The sequence below is a fragment of the Xiphias gladius genome, chromosome 7 (assembly GCF_016859285.1).
Source record: "Xiphias gladius isolate SHS-SW01 ecotype Sanya breed wild chromosome 7, ASM1685928v1, whole genome shotgun sequence".
NCBI lineage: Eukaryota > Metazoa > Chordata > Actinopteri > Istiophoriformes > Xiphiidae > Xiphias > Xiphias gladius.
This window is the reverse complement of record NC_053406.1, coordinates 20,592,847-20,613,281: the sequence shown is the minus strand read 5'-3', so window position 1 is coordinate 20,613,281 and position 20,435 is coordinate 20,592,847. Positions and strand designations below refer to the sequence as shown.

At 38.8% G+C, this 20,435-nt stretch overlaps 2 protein-coding genes and 1 long non-coding RNA gene across 6 annotated transcripts; 2 read left to right on the top strand and 1 right to left on the bottom strand.

The window, feature by feature from the left end:
- Positions 1–3,220: 3,220 nt before the first annotated feature.
- Positions 3,221–9,543, bottom strand: ca4b (carbonic anhydrase IV b). 4 transcript variants are annotated; one of them, XR_005707812.1, is made up of 9 exons: positions 7,212–7,371; positions 7,009–7,053; positions 6,739–6,903; positions 5,803–5,948; positions 5,600–5,692; positions 4,864–4,930; positions 4,476–4,639; positions 3,762–4,001; positions 3,221–3,307 (listed from the first exon to the last, which is right to left on the bottom strand). XR_005707812.1 is itself a non-coding variant. In XM_040131625.1 (9 exons), exons 1-9 carry the CDS (start codon positions 7,270–7,272, stop codon positions 3,281–3,283), a joined length of 885 nt encoding a protein of 294 aa, XP_039987559.1. In that variant the 5' UTR covers positions 7,273–7,372; the 3' UTR covers positions 3,224–3,280. The 4 variants fall into 4 exon arrangements, 3 of the variants coding, with proteins under 3 accessions (XP_039987559.1, XP_039987558.1, XP_039987557.1); XM_040131625.1 differs by having other exon boundaries at positions 3,224–3,307; positions 3,885–4,001; positions 7,212–7,372; XM_040131624.1 differs by adding an exon at positions 9,369–9,543 and having other exon boundaries at positions 3,248–4,001; positions 7,212–7,241.
- Positions 9,544–9,582: 39 nt separating this feature from the next.
- LOC120792442 (dehydrogenase/reductase SDR family member 11-like) lies at positions 9,583–17,679 on the top strand. Its single transcript, XM_040131626.1, has 7 exons — positions 9,583–9,780; positions 12,526–12,735; positions 14,568–14,662; positions 15,662–15,791; positions 17,055–17,147; positions 17,261–17,326; positions 17,471–17,679. Exons 1-7 carry the CDS (start codon positions 9,649–9,651, stop codon positions 17,510–17,512), a joined length of 768 nt encoding a protein of 255 aa, XP_039987560.1. The 5' UTR covers positions 9,583–9,648; the 3' UTR covers positions 17,513–17,679.
- A 1,348-nt stretch (positions 17,680–19,027) lies between these two features.
- On the top strand, positions 19,028–20,435 carry LOC120792427. Its single transcript, XR_005707809.1, has 3 exons — positions 19,028–19,176; positions 19,700–19,904; positions 20,354–20,435. It is a non-coding gene; the product is annotated as an uncharacterized LOC120792427 (long non-coding RNA).

The window sequence follows — 20,435 nt, the reverse complement described above, 5'->3', positions numbered from 1 at the left end:
ACTTTTCTACTCTGACCGGTTTTCAGGTTCACCATTATCCTATCATTTTGTGACGAATAACCACAATACAAAATTAAATGACAAAAGCAACAGAGAGATTCAGCAGGTTTTTCATGATGGGCCTAAAAGTCCTAAAATCTTTCACACACTTCGTTGGTTTCTTCTTTTATCTTCCTCTGCAGCCAACAGTATACTCATCCATAAAGTAGGAAACACTACACTGTGTAGTGAAGTTTAGTAGTGCTTTCTACTTTATGGGTGACAACACTGTACATCCGTAGCTCCTGGTCGCTCCACCGCAAACTCTGAAGACATGACGGGTTGAATAAAGGCAAGCTTTCACAAATCAAATGAGACACAAGAACATGCTAAAACATCATTTTATGACCGAGAAACATGGAAAGAGTTTGCCATTAGTTGCACCCACAACATTTGACTGTAACCTTGCCTAAAATTACACTGATATAGGACATTAATGGGACATAAAGTAATATTTCCTGTTTAGTTTTGTGCACTTTCAGTGGAAGGATACAACAAATAACAGCGGCAATCATTCGAATTTTAAATATAGTCACTTGCTGTCAGGCTCTTACCAGTGTCTGGACTCCACAGAAGAAAGAAAACCCAGAAGTGAATGTGATCTTTTTATTAACCCCGTCTGAGCCACGTGGTTAACACAGGAAAAGCTCTAACAGTCACACACTCACACACATGTACTCACACACACAAACTATACATTCGGGGAAGTGTATGAGCATGTGCACACGTTTATGCATGCAGACACACACACACACACACAGTGGTGGGAAAGTATTTGAAACATAGGCATGTGGGCATGTCTCTTTAGTTAAAGTAAATAATTATTTGTTGTAATATATGTAAAATGACTTTGGGGTTGATTTATTGCTATTTTTGACGAGTGCCTCTACCACTACATATTTCATAGTATTTTACATGTATTTTTATGTACAATCTTATAGCCATCAGAAAAAATGCAGTACACCTTTAACATGGGAAGTGTACTTAGTTACTTTCCACAACTACATGCACACAAACACACACACACACACACACACACAATCACATGCAAATTCAAAGCCTACACCCACTGAGCCCGGGCACACTGCACCGCTGCTGCCAAGCGTGAGCTCATCCCTTTTAAGGACATACAGTACAGTTATGAGGTGACACCTGCTTTTAAAAAAGAAGTCAGACACTAAAGCAGATAGATACCGATCCAAGCAATAATTTATGTGGTCGTGTACCAATTATCGCAGAACGAAATACTCTTTACTAATGCAGCATTGAGGCTTACTTTGACTGAACATAGTGATAAAAGATTCAAGTAAATCAAAGATTTTATATATTTATAGACTGATTGAGTTCGTTTTACAGGTGCTGGAGCTGTTAAATGTTTGCTAGCAAAGGTAATAGAAGGTATGTCATATTTATAAGCCGTGTAAGTCTAAAATCTTCTGTGGAGATTACAGGAAGAGCCTCATATCTCATTTATATTTCTGAGAACTCGTTCACGCCTGCATGTGTCTGACAAGGTGTGGGTGGGGGATGGTGGTGCGTGGCTCTTCCCTATCCCAGCAGCATATTTGCAATATGCTTGCAACAACAGAAACTTTGCAAATAGAAGAGAGACGGGCCTGTGTCCTCTGTTGTCACGACAACCCAAACCTCAGAGTCACACCAAGAGAACTAAGAGGAAGTGGGGGATGGGCAGCGTGCACAAACTGAAAAAAAAAAAAATGTCCTTGTGAGAAAAGAAAAAAAAGAAGAAAAGACAAGCAGACAGTAACGTAGTAGATGAAAAAATTCAGGTTGCAATTGACAGAAAAAGTTTAATTTTATACAAGGTGTCAGATACTAAAATCCTTTTTCATGTAAAACAGCACACGCACACACACACACACAAAGGTTGTATTTTTGTGATTTTTTTATTTGTGTCTGTGTGTGTGTGTGTGTCCTCTCCAAGAAAACAAGGAATGGACCTCTGCAGTAGGCGAGCATGACTGGGCATCCTGCAGATTATCTCAGCACTGTTGCGCCAGAGGCTGTGCTTGCCTCAGACATCTATTCCTGTGCAACATGGGATTATATCCAAAGTGATCTCCCCGAGTACTTAAGGCGATATAGATAGCGTGAGGGTGCCAAAAACAAGCGCAGCGTCTAATGACACCAGTAGCTGTTATCCTCCCAGGTCAGCGCTTAGGACTGATTGAATGATGTTTTACCTGTGATGACTGATCTCGGACAGGGAATTGATCCTCTTCAACTGTGTAACAGTACCCGTGAACGTACCTTGCAATTGTTTATTCAACCAAGTAGTGTCATTAAGAGCATTGAAATTAAACATGCTTGAACAGTTGACGGCAGCTGGAAACTCTGACTCTATCAACTGCATGTCTTCACATATAGTACACCACAAAATGCCCTCCTTCCTGTTTCTGTCAGCTCCAACATCGAACTTTCTCATTACATCATGGCTGTAGGTTTGTTAGCAAGTCACACAATGATAAACTTCCCCATGAATCCTTAAAAAATAGAAACGAAAAGCCTGTGGATATTGGTGCACCTGTTTAAAAGACTGAGTGTACAGTACCCAACTGCTACCTGAACAGCCACTCAGACTCGCTCGGTGCTGCCACAGAGTGGGTGTTCGCGGAGGTGACACTGACAAAACCCAGCTAGAGGCTGGAGCGGAGAAAAATTTCTAAATAAAACTGACAGTTTTACAGGTATGTCATTTTAAAGGTGGAAATTCTTTATCCCTTTTTTTTTTTTTGGATCCTCATTAGCTTTCCCGGATTGGTTGTGACTTTTCCTGGGGTCCACACACACACACACACACACACACACGCAAAACAACAGTAAAAGCAAACAAATATTTTAAGTGACATTGATCATTAAAACAGGAAAATCGCAAAATGTAAGCATCAGAAAATAAGTGAAAAAACCTGACAGGAAATCTTACGGTGAAAACAAAAAAACATCTCTGTAAGATTAATCAGTTTATGTGACTTTTTGAATGTAATTTTGATCTGTGTTGCGCTGGTGTGGAGCAGACGGAGATCTATAGGAGCAGTTCTCATCATACAATATGTGTGTATGTGTTTGAGCATGAATTACTGTGGTGTGTGTAATTATGTACAAAAATATCTGTCACACAGACATTACATAATGTTTCACAAAGAGCTGAGTGGAGACAGTGTGTGTGCCAAAGTCTGGACCTTTTTTATTAACGCGCCAGCATGAACATGTGTACAGTTATTCAGATGATTAACTGGCCAGAGGTGTGCTGCGAGAAGAAGAAAAACCACGGTTCAGAGTTCAAATGTCGGCGGCACAGGAAAGACACACTTCAGTATCACAACCAAATGTACTGTGATAGCATATCACAGGAGACAGTATAACGGTATCAGCAATTAGTTGCCTACTCTGTTAAATTGCACTGGGTCATGCTACATGGTAACTTTGCAATCAAACGCAGTGAGGGCAATTCATCAATATTATCAGTGAACTTCAGTGTAGCTTGTTGCAAACATTGACAAAGACATAATTTATGAGGCGTTAAGGTGCTAAATCTACAACTTAAATACACTATTTATATTAGAAATCATGTATAGAACAAAGAAAGAAAATGCTTATGACAATTTGTACCTCGACTTAAAATCGCACACAGTGCATACGGCAGATTCACACATACATCATTTACTATTAAATATACAGTACATTACATTTCTTGTATTTACCAATTGTCAGTGGAGCTATTTATTCATAAAGGTTGAGTAAATTAAACGGAGCTCTCATGCCGTAGTGTGCAGGGAGAGTGCACTGGACACAAGCATTGACGTGATGAGCAACGCGGTGCTGACCAGAGCAACGTGGCCCCCGGAGTAGTACACCTGCCTCCCATTCAAGGGCTGCACTGGCCTGTAGGTTCGGACCATTGGCTCTCCATTGGAAAACCGAATCTGGGAGAATGCAGTGAGCTGCAACAAAGATGAAATCAAATCAAACAGGTAAAAATGCACTCTGCAGGGTCATAGAACAGCACATCCTATACATACACAAGATGCCACTCAAATTATTAACTTACTGTTTCTCCAATCAGTATTTTTATATTAACAGTGCCTCAAATGACTATACGTAACGTGAAAGGGATTGATAAACTCGCACAGCATTGAGAATTATCTGAATTATACGAATACCTTCCCGTCTGGGGGTAATTTCATGTTTTCACGTCAGCTCAAGGATTAAATGCTGAAACTAAATGTAAAATCTGAGTATGCATTGTGAAGTGCAGCTGTCAGATATATTGCACAGTAAAAGTATAAAGTTTCCCAGAACCCAAACTGTTCGAGTAAAGTACCACCGTCTCAGTGTTGTACTAAAGCGCAATACTTGCAATAGCAAGCGTACTTTCTTCCTCTTTTTAGATGAGACAATATTTTAAAAATAATTACTTGTTTCCGGCTGAGGGGAATAGCGTTTTCAAACAGGCTCCAGACGACGGCTTCGTCACAGTTCGGTGTCGTGAGGGAGCCATCATAGCGAAAGTACTTGGTCATGTTGCTCTGATGAGGAATGAACATGTTCAGGGACACACCCCTCAGTGTGGTGCTGTTGGCTGGTTTTTTATAAAAGATTAACGAGGCAATGAGGGAAGCGAGAAATCTAACATTAGAACAAAAAAAAATAAATTCAAGGTGACAGCTTCATTGTTGGGATGTAAGAAATGGTGTTTTATGACATCTCATAACAGGTTCACTTTAGTCTAAATGCTGGAACAATCAGCACATATAGGATATTGAAGCACAACTGTCTTTTTCCATGTCACCAGACAAGACTTACTGGGTTGTGGAATGTATTTCAGAGCATTTAAAAGGGGATCAAACTTCTTATTTGCCGACGCAGACTCCTGTAATGAAAGAATAAAATGTTCATTTTACTTGGCAGGCTAAAATCACATTTTTTGTAAAAAGGTACAGTAGATGGTTTGGTTCAAACAGACGGTTTAAATTATAAAGGGACCTCTGACTGAAGGAGCGCTGGCTCCCCCTTGAAATATTAAGGAGGGTTTTTCTCTGGTAAAGTGATGCTTTGTGTGTCCTGACGACAGAGACAGTTCTCAGGAGTTATCGCAGGATTTACATCCTAAACCTTTTGTACTTTTTATGCAATTTAAATTACCATTGTGGCAACAGTTGTATTGATATAATCCTCCATCTTCCCTTCATAGGTGTAAAGCCCTGCTCCTCTGTCCCAAAACTGATGCCAGTTGATCAAGTCTAAATTGAAAGATCCCTGATTTTGTGCACACTCTGGGATCAAACCTGGCATCTACAGGATGACATGCAGGACATTCTCTGCTATTACTGAACTGGTCCACCTCTACTACATTTTCCATATGAAGAAATCCAACACAACAAATATCCAGTTGGAAAAAAATGTAACTTAGTTTTTTTTGCCAAACATCTTCTAAGATTCAGTGTGCATACCTTTTAAATTTCCAGTTTTTCATATTGGAACTATTTTAATTTTTCGTATACCAACACTTTTTTGTTGCAAGATAATAAAATAAAATCACCTGAAAGAGAAATCCAAGAACAGCCACACCTGTGCGGTCTCTGACAGCCTGGGATAAGGAGTTGTATTGCTCTTTTATGTGAACAATGTGCATCTGTAGGTGGCATAAAGTATTACGTAAACGTATTTGAATGCAGTACACACAAAATGGCTTTATCACATGCAGTGCTGATTATAACGCGCTTCCATCCCCGTATTTCGTACCTCCATTGAAAATTTTTCTCCATCAATCGTGTGTTCAGACCCCGGCCCTCCGTCTTTGCCCCAATGCAGGTGAAGTTGAACTGCCTTATACGATGCAGCCAGATTTCCTCCCTTGATCGTTATATTGGAAGGCAAATCCAGTTGAACTAGAAAAAAAAAAATTATTCAAAAAGGCAGGCAAAAAAAAAAAAGAAAGGCTAATGGAGACCCCGCTGTTGGGTACAGATATGTAAAAAGCCCCCCATAGGAGCAAGACACCCAAACTCAAAGAGACACACAACACTGCAGCTGCACCTTATTTGTTGTTTTGTTTTGAGTTACTTTGCATCTCATTCTGGTAATTTTGTGTCTTTTTGTGTTTAGTTTATGTCTCTTTGTAGTCATTTTGCATCTATTTTCGTCACTTTGCATCATTTTGTGGTTAATTTGAATTGGTTTTAGTCATTTTACACAGCTTTTTGGTCGTTTTTCGTCTGTGGTTATTTTATATCTCTTTGTGGTCTTGGTTGGTTTGTATCTAATCATAATCAGTTTCTCTTCTTTTCTTTCGGTGATACCCCTTCTCCGTAGCCGGTAGGCCCATTCAGTGATCCCTCCTTCATTACAAGGGGCTTTTTAGATCTGGAAGATTATCAATGTTTTGCAACTTCTTCAGGCTTTTTCACATTTCATATTTTGTGGAAGTCTTTTTTACTATATCAGAGGCCGCAGGGCTGCAGTATTTTTACTCTTTAGCTATTATTATCTATTTTGCCACCTCTTATACCATATAAGACCATTATCGCACTTGGTTACAACTGAGGTGATTGTCTTATGACTATTAATAGCCAGTTTACATTAGTCTGGCTGTTTTAAATCACTGAGAAGCACAGTGACTTATTGTCTTTTTACCAAATCTTCTTTTTTAATAAAACTTTAATTATCACTAAAACATACCAGTGTGACCGATGTTTGTGAGGCGACCATGAAAAGTCTCTTGATAGCCAACGAAGTGAAAAGGAGTGAGACGTTCATCTGGCAGTATTCTCCTCGTAACAATGTTAACAGGAGACTGAGATCTACCGCTGCAGTGCTGAGAAACCACTCCCCATGCGTCTGGACCTGTGAAGGCGAGATGATTGGGGAAAAAAAAGTAACTCCACTACTACTACACATTTTCTGCTTTTATTTAAACTGTTAATATTAGTGGTTTGTCTTGAGGTTTACCTGTGCAGGTGTGATTGCATGTAACTTGGGACTGGTAGCACCAATCTACAGCAGAACAACAGCAGATTGTGAGAAAGAACATTAGAAATTACTTCTTTGAAATGAACAAGCACACACACTTTAGCCATTAGTTGAATAATATTGGCTATAATGCAACTTATTCAAACACAAAACAACGCCTTTTTATTCCTTAGAGAACGTACCTGCCCCAGAGACAATCTTCATGGAAGACGCTAACAAAAAGAGAACAGGTAAAGGCAGCATTGTAAATGTACTTGCAACTGTCCAAGTCTGTCTGCACTAAATGTTTGGAAGACGATCACAGAAACAGAGTCCAAGCAGCCTGTTATAAGACAGCTAGGGCCACCTATCAATCCCGCCCACACCGCACGGTTCGGTTTTATGACTCCTTATTTCTGTGACCACTGATACCTAGCAAAGTCTGATATCTGGCGAACTTGTATTTTCGAGATAATGAACGGACCCTTATTCATTCACACAGCCTGGAGACGCACAGACTGAATGATGCAGTATGGACAGAAAAATCGGCACCAGATCAGACACTGAAACTGATTCAGGTGCAAAATGGACTGAATGATTTCTTAGAAGGCAGAGTTATCAGTAAATGACAGATAAGGATTCATCCACAGTTACTACTGTTGGTGTTGTATTCTGTTACTGCTATTGCCTTCTGGACTAATAATACAAGTACTATTATTTCTAGTACTGTTCAGTGGTAGAAAAGTAACTAAGTACATTCACTACTGTACTTAAGTACAGTTTTGACGTACTTTTACTTTACTTGAGTATTTGTATTTTACACAACTTCATATTTCTACTCCACTACATTTCAAAGGGAAATACTGTACAATTTAGTCAGAGATAAAGTTCCTGGTTACTCCTCGGATTAAGATTTTACATACGCAACATATGACCAGTTTGTAAGTCAATGCACTGTTATAGATGAAATTGCCCAACATGATATGTAGTTAAAATGACCTCCAGCTCGACCAGCACATTAAAGCACCACTTATACATCATTAATAGAGATCCGATAATATGATGATATAACAGAGGTTGTCATGGTTGCTGGTGGCAGCACAGGTAGGCTGGACCCAAACACAAACACAAAGACAGTCTGTTGCACTCAAATTGCTTTAATTGACGAAAACAGGCTTTCAGACAGATGGGTAGACAGGCAGGCAGGCAGGTATAGACAAAAGGTAACCAAACACAGGTAATAGGCTCAGGAACATAAACAGACAATCCCACCAGGAGCTGGTGGCAAAGGCCGGTTTAACTATTGGCTGGGGTCACGAGGAAACGGGGAACAGGTGTGAGAGTGGGCAGGGGAGGCTCAGGTGATTGAAAATAGGAAACAGGTGAGCAAGCGGAATTGAAGACAGGAAGAAAGTCCGGGGATCTCTGGTGGTCATGTGGAGAATGGCATGTGTGGGGAGATGAAGGGAAAAATTGAGCAGGGGCTGATGGCAACTGAGGAGCAAACTCTGCACTTTACTTTTGATACTTTACATATCTTGTTGCTAATACTCCCACTAATAATCCGGTGCGATATGGATGTTGCACGGATGATAACATTGTGGTATTTAAAATGAATCATCAGTAGCTGTGTCCTTTGTGTAATTTCCAAATTATTTTTGCGATTAAATGTTCTGTGTGTTTCCATTGAAGGTGCTTCAGTGTCTAGTTTGATTTCTCTGGCCCTCTTATTGGGTAATTGTGGCAAACCTTGTGTATAAACCCTGGGGGGGGCAAAGCCTCTGTGTGAAGTCACTGTTAATATTTCCTGTTTGAAAGTCATAGAGCTCAGTTAAAAGATACAAAATTACCATGAAGAGACACATGACTACAGAGAGAAACAAAATGAATTCAAAGAGATGAAAAATGAGCCAAAGAGACTCAAAAACGACTAGAAAGACACCCGAGACAACTGCAAGGAGATGGACAATAACCTTAAAGAAAAACAAAACGACCAAACAGAGACGCAAAACTAGCATTGGGAAAACAGAAAATGACTGGAATGGAGGCCAGAATATGACCATTAAGTGACTCAAAATGACTTGAAAGGGGTGGAAAATTGTCATAAAGAAACATAAAACTACCATAAAGAGACTCAAATCGACCACAGGCGTTGTGTCCTTTGTAGCAGTGTTTTGCTTTTGTTTTTTTGTAGTCGTTTTGTGTCTGTTTCAGTCTAGGGGGCCCTATACAGGAGCGCTGGGCTAGGGGCCTTTACCTGTCCGTTTTCTCATAATCCGTGTAACGACGAAGGTCTAACGAACCGAAACATTTTCAATAAAGTAATATTACAGTCATAATCATTACGAGCATTCAAATACTTATTCGAGTGCTTGACCTGCTCGGAGTCTGGTGCTTGTTACATCGTATCGCAACGGTCTGCTGAGGGAGCGGATCCTCCAAACTACGCGTTTTTGGGGGTCTTTTTGGGGTTTTTTTTGCGGAATCCTACAGTTGGGTGCTCTCGTGAATGCAGCACGGTGACGTACGGGATGTCATGGAGGCCGTCCGACTCCCGCAAGCGTCCAAAAATCCCAGAGCGCCGACCATAAAAACCCCGGGATTTGGCCGCGCCGCCAGACACCCTGGTGCCCGGAAGCGATGGAGCGCTGGAGGGGCAGAGTGGCGCTGGTGACCGGCGCGTCCGTCGGGATCGGCGCCGCTGTAGCCAGGGAGCTGGTCCGGAGCGGCATGAAGGTGGTGGGCTGTGCCAGGGACGTCGAGAAAATACAGGTTTTACGGCGAAATTGAAACTTAATTCCTGCGTTTTTGGGCAAAAAAATGAAATGGGTCACAGCCCGAGGCGATGTCAGCTGTAGCTTAGCTAACCTAGCCGGCTAAATGTCCAGAGGAAAGCCTCCTGCCAACGGAAAACCAGAAAGTGAAGTGAAAGTCACTGTTGCAGGAGGTATTTGTTGTAGCCTTAAATAAAAGAAAATGTACTTTTCAGGTTTTTATTTTTTATTTTTCTCTGACAGCAACTTAAGTACAAAATTTGAGGTATTTCTTTTCAGGCCACTTTACATTTTTACCAATAAAAACATCTGAAGAACTTATAAAACATAACGCTTTATTATAAATGAAAGTACTTTACCCAACAGTATCTACAAGCAGAGGCGAAACGCTTTCGCATTTCTTTTTTTCGGTTTTCATTTTTCATTAGTTTAAGTCCTGTTTTAAAAAAAATAAATAAATAAATTAAATGAGCTTTGGCTCAGCCAGCTACAACAGTAAAAATGCTGCTAGACACCAATAATGTAATCTAACAGTCACATGGGCGCCATTTCTCCATTGAATACTCTTTCCTGCTTCTACTTGCAGCTGGGTACATGAGTATTTGGACAGCGACACGGTTTTTTGTAATTGCCTCCCTACACCACCACCACAGTGGATTTGAAACAAGATCAAGGTGTGATTGGAGTGTAGACTCTCAGCTTTAATTCAAGGGGTTTAACAAAAACATTGTATTAACTGTTTAGGAATTACAGCCATTTTTATACATAGTCACTCATTATCAAAGGCTCAGAAGTAATTGGACAATTGACTGACAGTAAGTCTCAAGGCCAGGTGTGGCCCGTTCCCTCGTTATTTCGGGACAAATTAAGCAGCTAAAAGGTCTGGAGATGATTCCAAGTGTTGAATTTTGCATTTGGTAGCTGTTCATGGGAACTCTCAATATGCGGCCCAAAGGGTTGTCGACGCCAATGAAGGAGGCCATCTTAAGACTAAAGGAAAAAAAAATGAATTCTGAAGTGTATAGGACTGCACCATCTGCTCAGCCAAATGCTGGCGATGCTTCGCGGTACAGATGGATAATGACCCACAACGCGCTGCGAAAGCAGCCCAAGAGCTTCTCAAGGCAGAGAAATGAAATATGCTCCAATGGCCAAGTCGGTCACCTGACCTCAACCCAACTGAGTATGCTATTCACTTCCTGAAGACGAACCCGAGGGCAAAAAAGACCCACAAACAAGCAGCAACTGAAGGCGGCTGCAGCGCAGGCCTGGCGAAGCATCTCAAGGGTCGAAACTCAGCGTTCGGTGAGCCTCTTAGAATGGAGGGACTATGTAGAATAATGGCTGTAATTTCTAAATGGTTAATGTGCTACTTTTCTTAAACAAAAAGTTAATATTAAAGCTGTTTTTTGGAGGCTGCCAAAGACAAAGTAAAGATTCATATCTAAAGTGACTGATTATACAAGTCATTTTCAGCTGTGTCAGTCTTATGTAAGCTATAGAGGGTGGGTGGGACAGTGGATTTGTTTTTTTTGTTTTTTTTTCAGAAACATGTCATTATCATTGGTTAACTCACAAGAAACCAAACCACAGGAAAATAGTTGCTTTCCTGTTAACTTGTCATAATGAGAAAGAGATGTCGAGATATTTCTTTCTACTGAGAAAACTTTACTATAGGTGTTTATAAGCAAGTTAATTCAGTTTCCTGCAGTGTTTTTTATAGTGGTGTTGGGCCACCTTGCCTGAAACAACGACCATCTCCACGAAGATCATAAAAGTTTCCTGAAATAAACATTAACTTTTAAAAGAAAATAGGCAGGGATGATCTTCTACACAGAAGATGCCAATAATTGAGTGGATGTGGTTATTGCTTAAGCTGTCGTTTTCTAACTAAAAAGATCGAGATATGAAATGCGTCAAGACCTGAGTGGTTTAGCACGTCAGCTGAATAAGTTCCTGTAATTTAACCTGTATTAAATGTCCCAGAATCAACTCGAGATTACCTGACTTCAGGAGTTTACATTACAAATGACATTACATTTAAATTCCTTTTTTTTAAATTTTTTTTTTTTTTTTTTAAATATGCCCCAGGTTAAGGACTCTAATATTAAGAAAAGAGAGATTCAAATTACTCCCCCACCTTATCGAGAAATGTAAATACTCAGTACTGTATTCAGTTTTTTCTTTAGCTCTTGCGCAAAGTTTTTCCGTAGTCTACAGATTTACAGTATTTTTGTTCATGCCAAAGTAAAAGCTCTGAATGGAAGGTGGGGGCTTGTGTAAACTTTAATTTAACCTATTCAAAGCACAGCTGTTATGATTAGTCAGTTAATCGATTAGCTGATTGTCAGAAAAATAATTTACAATTATTTTGATAATCAATTAATTGTTACGTCACTTTCATGCACAAAATGCGGAAAAAAAAAAATTGCGTTTTTCAGCCTCTAAAATTTTTTTTCCTCTGTTTTATATCTTTGTAATCTGATTTAATTTTTGGATAGTAGACTGTTGGTCTGACAAAACAAGACATCTGAAGTCATCACCTTGACGGGTTGGATTTTTCCTCTATTTTATGAAATGTTATAGACTAAAAGATTAGTCAGTTAACTGAAAAAACGGTCAGGTTAATATATTAATAATATGATAATCATTGGTTCTGCAGCCCTAATTAAAAATGAGACCCACTTCACAAAGTTGATTATAAAGCTGATTGTCTGACATGTACTTTTGGTTTTGATTTCAGAAACTTTCAGATGAGTGTCAAACTGCAGGCCACAGTGGTGTTCTGGTGCCTTACAAGTGTGACTTGAACAACGAGGAGGAGATTCTGTCCATGTTCTCTTTTATCAAAGCGCGGCACAAAGGTGTGGACGTTTGCATCAACAACGCTGGCCTGGCTCATCCGGAGTCACTGTTAAATGGCAAAACCAGTGGCTGGAAGAACATGCTGGATGTAAGAGCTTAGTGTTTTTATTTTAGAAATTAAATACAATCCATGCAGCAATTGAATATATGCATTTAAACCACAGCAGTTTGGCCTCTAGTTTATCAGTAACGTAAGTGGTTGTTGACACAGAGCAGCAGTATTGGTGAAAACTGGCAGGTGGCGCTGATTTAAAAATCACAAGCTGCACAGATTGTCCGCAGACCGTTACAAATGAAAGAATTAACAGTTTGGAGAAGAAAACTTTCTGTTAGAAGGGGATATCCCCATCACAATAGAAATAGAAGGATAAAAAGACATTTTCCTATCACATTGCCAAGCAGATAGATAGTATATCCTGAGATCCTAAGCGTCAGCAAAATCCATCAAAACTCAAAAGAAGTGCCGCTTTCAGCAGAAAAGTCTCCAATCTCAGGTTTCTCTCTGCCAGTGTGCACCTTGTACAATTTACATAAAAAACATAAAAGCCGCTGACTGAAAGCTGCTAGAACATGGTACTGCAAAGGCCACTGTCTAAATACTGTGAATCGGTTAACTATTATTCTAGTTAATATTTATTTTACATTAATTTATAATATATTCATATATAATAATTTTTAATTCTCTTGTCATTTTAAAATGATAAATTAATAAATAAATTACAGTAATGCCTGTACAAATGGTTCTGGACACTATATTTTTGGTTGTAAATACATTTATAAGGTGGTTAAAAATACTTTTCATCTATTCTTAAGAGAGAGAAATCACCACTGGGGTTTATTCTTCAACTGTCCACCCATCAAAGTTGTGCTTTTTCTTTACTTACACCTTATTCCTCTGTTAGTATCACCGTGTTGAACGCCTAACTTTAGCTGTGACGTTCCCAAAATATCCGACAATGCATCGCCCAACCTACGTCATTGGCTTGCTTATTATTGTGTAACAAGCTAATTATAAAAATACATTAATGGGTGAATATATATTTTTATTTTGTACTAATAAATCAGTTTTAAGACAACAAATTTTAAGATGATCAGGTTTAGAGATCGCTTGTAAAGAGAGAAAATAATGTTGACAACTTAATTAGCTGCATCATCGAAGTGATAAGTTTGTACCAGAGCTTTCAATATGTTTTATCTTAGAAACATTGAGCTGCCGCTGGAAAACACAGTAAGCTAGTTGGGGTAGTTGTAGGCTAATTAACACAAAGTGTAACTTTGAGCCAAAGATCGTCTTTTTAATCTGATATCCGTGGTGCTATCAGGCCGCATGACCTCTAAAATGTGGACATGCGTTCCCAAGTTTGAGAAATGTATATTAGGGTTTGTTAACCGGCCGCAACTTTTAACTTTTACTTATTCTGGGCATAAATAGAAACCAGCGGCTTAGAGACAAAACTGGAAATGGAACAAATAAAAAAAATTTAAAAAATGGGTGGGAGGCATAAGGTCAAGAAGCTGACATCATTAACTTTAAAATGCCTAGAGGACATTTTGACACCTCACAGCAGGAAAAGTCTTACGCCTGCGCATTGCTACATGAATCTGCCGTGTGTACAACAAATCTTCAGTGACATTTCGTGCATCGTGTCTACACATTTTTAAGGTTTTCATGTGTCCTTTTACGGCGTCTTGGTTAGGGTTTGGGGGAGTGCTAGGGGTTAATCAGTACAGAAATGACGTGGCATGAAACGATGAAGTGGCTAAAACCACTTTCCTTGTGCACAGGAAATGATGGAGTGTGAAGTTTGTAATAATTATATTTCTGTGTGTGAAGGGAAATCCAGCAAAGAAGCCATTATCTGAAGGTTATTAATGCAAGACCCTTCAACTTGTGACTTTTTTCTGCTTGATGTCTTGCAGGTGAACGTTCTTGCATTGTCTATATGCACACGTGAAACGTATCAGTCAATGAAAGAAAGAAATGTTGACGATGGGCACATCATAAACATAAACAGGTACAGTTTTAGTTACGTGTGTGTGTATGTGTGTGGAGAGATATAGATAGATAGATTGATCTTGGTGCTTGTGAAGTTCTGTTGCTTTAATATTTCAAACCCACTGTTAGTTTACAAAAAAATCATACTAAGGTGGTCCATTGGCAATACTAGTCAGTAGAGCAGAGGATTTTATCATCACATTGTTATTTTTTTTCTAAATTAATCATTTGGTTCATAAAATATCAGAAAATAGTGAAACATTTCTGACAGAGCAAATTCAAATTACTCAATCTAGCCAGGCAACACTATCATAAGACAAAGAAAAGTTGCAAATCATCTCAATCCAGATGTTAGAACTAGGAAATGTCTGACATTTTTCCTGGACAAATTAATTGGTTGTCAAAATAGTTGCAGATTATTTTTATCCGTAAAACATCCAAAAACCATTTAGTAAAATATCTGAAAAAATGTAAGTAAAATATCCCCCTCAAAAATGAAATTATTCGGGAAGAAAATCTGTAAACTATCCAACAAATATTAGTAAAATATCTGACAAAATTTAGTAAAATATTCGAAAAATGATTATATTATCAAAAACAGTGTTAGTAAAATAAAATATCCAATAAAATTGACCACAAAATATTATTAAAATATCCACAAATTATTAGTACAACATCTGGAAAATATTACTTAAATATCAATAATAAATGTGAAAAAAACTGTAAAATATCTGAAATATATTATGGAAGAATCCCAAAAAAGTAGGAAAATACCATTAAAAAATATCCGTAAAATATTAGTAAACTATCAGTTTAATTAAGGAGCTGATGCAGCCTTAGATCCAATCGAATTTTGTGGGACACAGATTTTCTTGCATCACTCTCGCTCTCACAGCACTTCAATAAAATTTTCAGGGATTTTTCAAACTTCATAAGTACTAGGGACTGAGATCTTATCAGTACACGTGCTGTAGGCGAAGGCTAGTGCTGACCTGGCTTCCTACATCTTCTGTTGCAGCATGTGCGGACATCGTGTTGTTATGCATGCTGATGTGCATTTCTACGCCGCCACCAAGTACGCTATGACAGCCTTGACTGAGGGCCTGCGACAGGAGCTGCGTGAGGCCAACACCCACATCAGAGCCACAGTAAGATGTCATCACTGTCTGTCTGTATTTAAAAAAAAAACAAACTGCTTTTTACTCTACACGTTCAGTCCTCTGCATTGTGCTCCATTAAACAATTCACGTCTCATACCAAGCTGAACAGCCCTGCGAGCACCATTAACACCATAATTAAAATTCCCGTCCAGATACATTAAGTATGTAAAAGTACTCTTATGATTATTTTGTTTAATATGGTTTTCACACATACAATTTTTTATTTATTCATTTTTTTTAAATGGGACTGGAAGCACATCTCGGCTTCTGTCCTCACTGAGAAATTCTGGACTTATGAATATTCAAATATGCAGGTTTCACAGCCCTCACGCCCCGCCCACCACCACTGCTTGCAGTAGGTTGACCGGTGAAAAAGAAGTGCACATCGAGATGGCTAGCGATAGAGAAAACATTGGAGCGATTCAGCTGCACATGTTTGAGCCTCAGACTGAGTTAGCATCTTTTATTCGTTTATGTTGTTTGTTAGCTTGTAACTGGCAGTGGCTGACACACAATTAGCGGTTGTGCTACTGCAAACCCTCGCTCTCTGTACTGACAAGTTCGCTCTGTGCTGGAGGTTACAGGCTTCTTTTGCCCCACCCCACGAGTTGATGGGATCGGTTCCTTAGCTGTATGACGTAGGAAACCCAGGCCGTCTGAATCCGTGTTTTTTTAGACGGCCATTGGCACACTGCCGTTCCAAGGTGGAAATACTCATCCATGGTGTTGACTGCTTAGTTCGCTCATGATATCTCTTGTATCATATACAAGACACGAGATGGACATGTTAACACTGTTAGAATTGAATGAATGAAAATCAAGTTTCTAACTATTACAAGGCAAAAGAAGTTTATTTGTATATTACTTTTCAACAACAAGTCAATTCAAAGTACTTTACATCAGACAGAAGGCATTAAGGAAAGAGATAAAAGAAACCAAGAGCAGGGTTCCCACTCTTTCCAAGAAACTTTTCCAGGACATATTCGTTGACATAAGGCTGGTATGCAGGGATGCAAACAACTGGCTTTTCGGCGTCACTTTTTTTCACGTGAATTTGAGTCGTCTCTCTTTTATACATTTTTACCAGCGCAGCATTTCTATGTGGTGCTTTTCACTCTCCAGAAGACTGCTTTTACATTGGTGCAGGCAATGGCATCATTAACATTTGTCGTTTTTAGAACGAAAATATTCAGTGAAATGCAAAGTATTTCGTGAAGTTTAGTCATTTCTGGTTGTGCATTCTTTTTGCAGTGTATTTCTCCTGGTGTAGTGGAGACTGAGTTTGCTCGGCGACTCTACAGAGACTATCCTGATAAAGCCGCTGCTTCCGACCCTATATTTAAGGTAAAAATATTATTCCTGCATCGCTAGAGTATTGTTGATCTAATTGCGAGGACAAAAAAAAGCATCTGACCCATTAGAAGTCCATACTATTTAACTTTTCACTTCTCTTGTAGCCTTTGAAGGCAATAGATGTGGCAAATGCTGTTACATACGTCATAAGTGCCCCTCCCCATGTGCAGGTGTGTGACTTCCTCTCAAGTGTACATATTTTAGTGCTTTCTATAGTAGCTTATCACACGTTTTCGACCTTGGCTCTTTTTTACTGTTGAAATATCAGTTGTTAACCCATAGTGAGATAACCTTCACATATCTTTTCTTTTCAGATTGGAGACATTCAGATGAGACCTGTGGAGCAGGTGTCGTAGGGTTGCACCATATGATGGCTGATTTGGTGTACTGACGGACTCTCTGTTGACTGGTTTATGACATCCGTGAAACTAATTACTTTATCGGATTGTGGAATAACTTTACTTTTAAAGTTAATGCTGTAACTCTGCACTTACGGAATAAAATGTCTGAGTTGAAGATGAAATTTGTGGCATTTCAGCTTTATTATGTAGAAGGAAATTTGTAGCCAGGCAGTAAACGCATGAAACACAGGGATACACCAGTGACAACAAACAACAATGTATAGTCAAAAACATACATGCAACATAAACCATTAGACTACACTAATGTTAAGAATATAAAAAATATATTTTGAAAAATCTTCAAATTTTTATTAGTGAAATAAATATCAGTCAAATATCTGACAAAAAATAGTCAAATGTCTGTAAGTAATAGGAAAAAAACTGAAAAATATTAGTAAAACATCTAAAAAAAGTTTAATATCCAAAAAAAAATCAGTAAAATTTCCTACAAAAATTGCTGGTAAAATTTCCAAAAAAAAGATAAATATCTGAAAACATTATAGTATCCAAAAAAAATCATTTAATATCTCTCAGAAAATGTATAAAATATCCAAAGAATATTAAAATATCTGAAAATTATTAGAAAATTTGTAAAATATCCAAAAATATTTAAGACATTCTACAAAAATTGGTATAATATATCCTGCTGTTAAAAGGTCAGAGGTCAGATATGTCTATAGTGCATTACAGTCACTCTGCAGCTGGAGGTGATCAAGTGACTTAACAAGGACCCTTCAGCAGGGCAGATTCTATTAGCACATGGCTTAAACATTAATTATATTTGGTGTAATATTTTTTTTTATGTAGCCATGCTACCAGTACGGATCTATGGAACAGTCTACCACTATGGTCCAAATTCAAATAGGTCTATGGTCATTAGATTATCTCAACTGTACATTAGAGACTTCCCTTCAATAACAGGCATAAGGTTGATTGTTTTGTAGTGTTTGGTATCAATATAATGTCCATCCGTCTATTTACATTTTTTTTACATGTTTGCTCACACAGATTACTGCAAATTACCTGCAGTAATACTGGTTTGTATGGGGCAGGGCTCTTAGGTATTCCAGGTTTTTTTTTTTGGTTGTTTGTTTTTTGTTTTTGTTTTATACCCTTCTCCCGAGAGAAACAATATTTGATTTAGGTATATTCTCTTTAGTGTTGGTTGGTGTAGTGTTGAATGTATATTTAGCAGTTTGGTGCTTCAGTGCAGCATAGGGATGTGGATAACCTTGTTGTGAGGCTGCAGATTATCTTCGATTTAATTCGTATGTACATTGATGGTGATATAATGTTGTATTCATGTTTTTTTTTTTTTTAGTCATTAACACTGATTGTAAACTGTGGAAGAGACTGAAATGATGGAGAAAGTTGCTAAGATTCACAGATACATGTTGAGCTTGAATGTCTCTTCGCATTCATTCGCACATTGTCATCCCTTAAGTGCATAGTGTAACAGATGCCGGTGAGAGACATCTACACCTTCTTCACGGAGATTTCCAGGATGTTCAGGAGATATGAGAGACTGAGACCCTGCATGAAGTTGTTGCCTACAGTGATGTGGAGGAGGAGGGGCGATGCTGAAGAAGAGCCCTGCGACACTCAATGGGAAGGAAGAGGTCAGAAGAAAAGCCACTGGTTTCCAGTCCTGGTGGAATTCATGAACTATTACCTTACTTATATATACACGGGGATAATTGTTCCACGTTTTTCACTTAAATTGACACATTGCATGTAATAGAATCAAATGAGAGTAAATAAGATCAAGTGATGTGATCTAATTATATTTTGACCGTGGTGAAAGCATGTAAAACTGTCCCGGGTAAGTGCGAATAACAGGGCTGGTCGAATCTCGCAGAAACTGTCCTTTCATTTCCACTAGATGTCACTGAAATAGCTCTGATAAATGTCAGTATGAGACGTGTTCTCTATGCATCACATGCATAATCTCATTTATTTACCATGAAACATAGTAATGGAAACAAAAGCACACTACGAGACAGTAATCACATCAAGTTGAATTTGAACTGCTACACAACTCACCTTTAGTGTGATTTAAAAAAAAATCAAATATATTTGCATCATGTGCCAGTGTGTGTGTTGTCATGGGTCTGAAATGATCTCGTTGCCATGTCTCTGCAGCGCCGACTCCCACATGGGGCCTCTGGATGGTCCATGCGTTCAACCATTGACCTGTGAGAGGGCACACAAGATGGTTGTTGACGCTCTGAAGTGTGAGAAGTCAGTGGACACACAGAGACCTGGAACTGGATTCCTTTGCTGAGGAGCTAGAGGGGAACTGAAGCCATGACAAACTGGCATCCTTCAGCTACATTGTGCTAACAGGGTAACACATCTGGATATACATTTACAATGAGCGTGTTTGGAGTGTTTTTCTACAAGGCATCTATCTTAGTAGTTCCAGTTAATTCGGGTTCAGGCCCAGATCCCTGGCCTAAAGCCTCTGTACGAAGCGACTGCTAAATTTTCCTGTTAGAAAGTCGATCAAACAACCGAAGCAATAAAAGACTACAAAGACATGCAAAATGACCACAACACAAAGCCATCCTGAAATGACGGCAGAGATTATTTGAATATTTATTCAAATTCTTTTCATTGTCTTTTTTGTAACTGAAGCACTTTGCGGGCCTTTTGTTTTGAAATTTTTTTTTTTTTTTTTTGCGACATACTTTCTATAGAGACACTGCTCTACATAACATACTGTATACATACTGTTTACATCCCGGAGAGCCCGGATTGTCTGTATTTGATGAGCTGTCTTGCGGCTTATTTCAGAAACAAGGGTTGCCTCTGCAGAAGCAGAACAAGCACTTCCTCATCCATCAGTGCCACATGAGCCAATTTAACCACTGCAGGT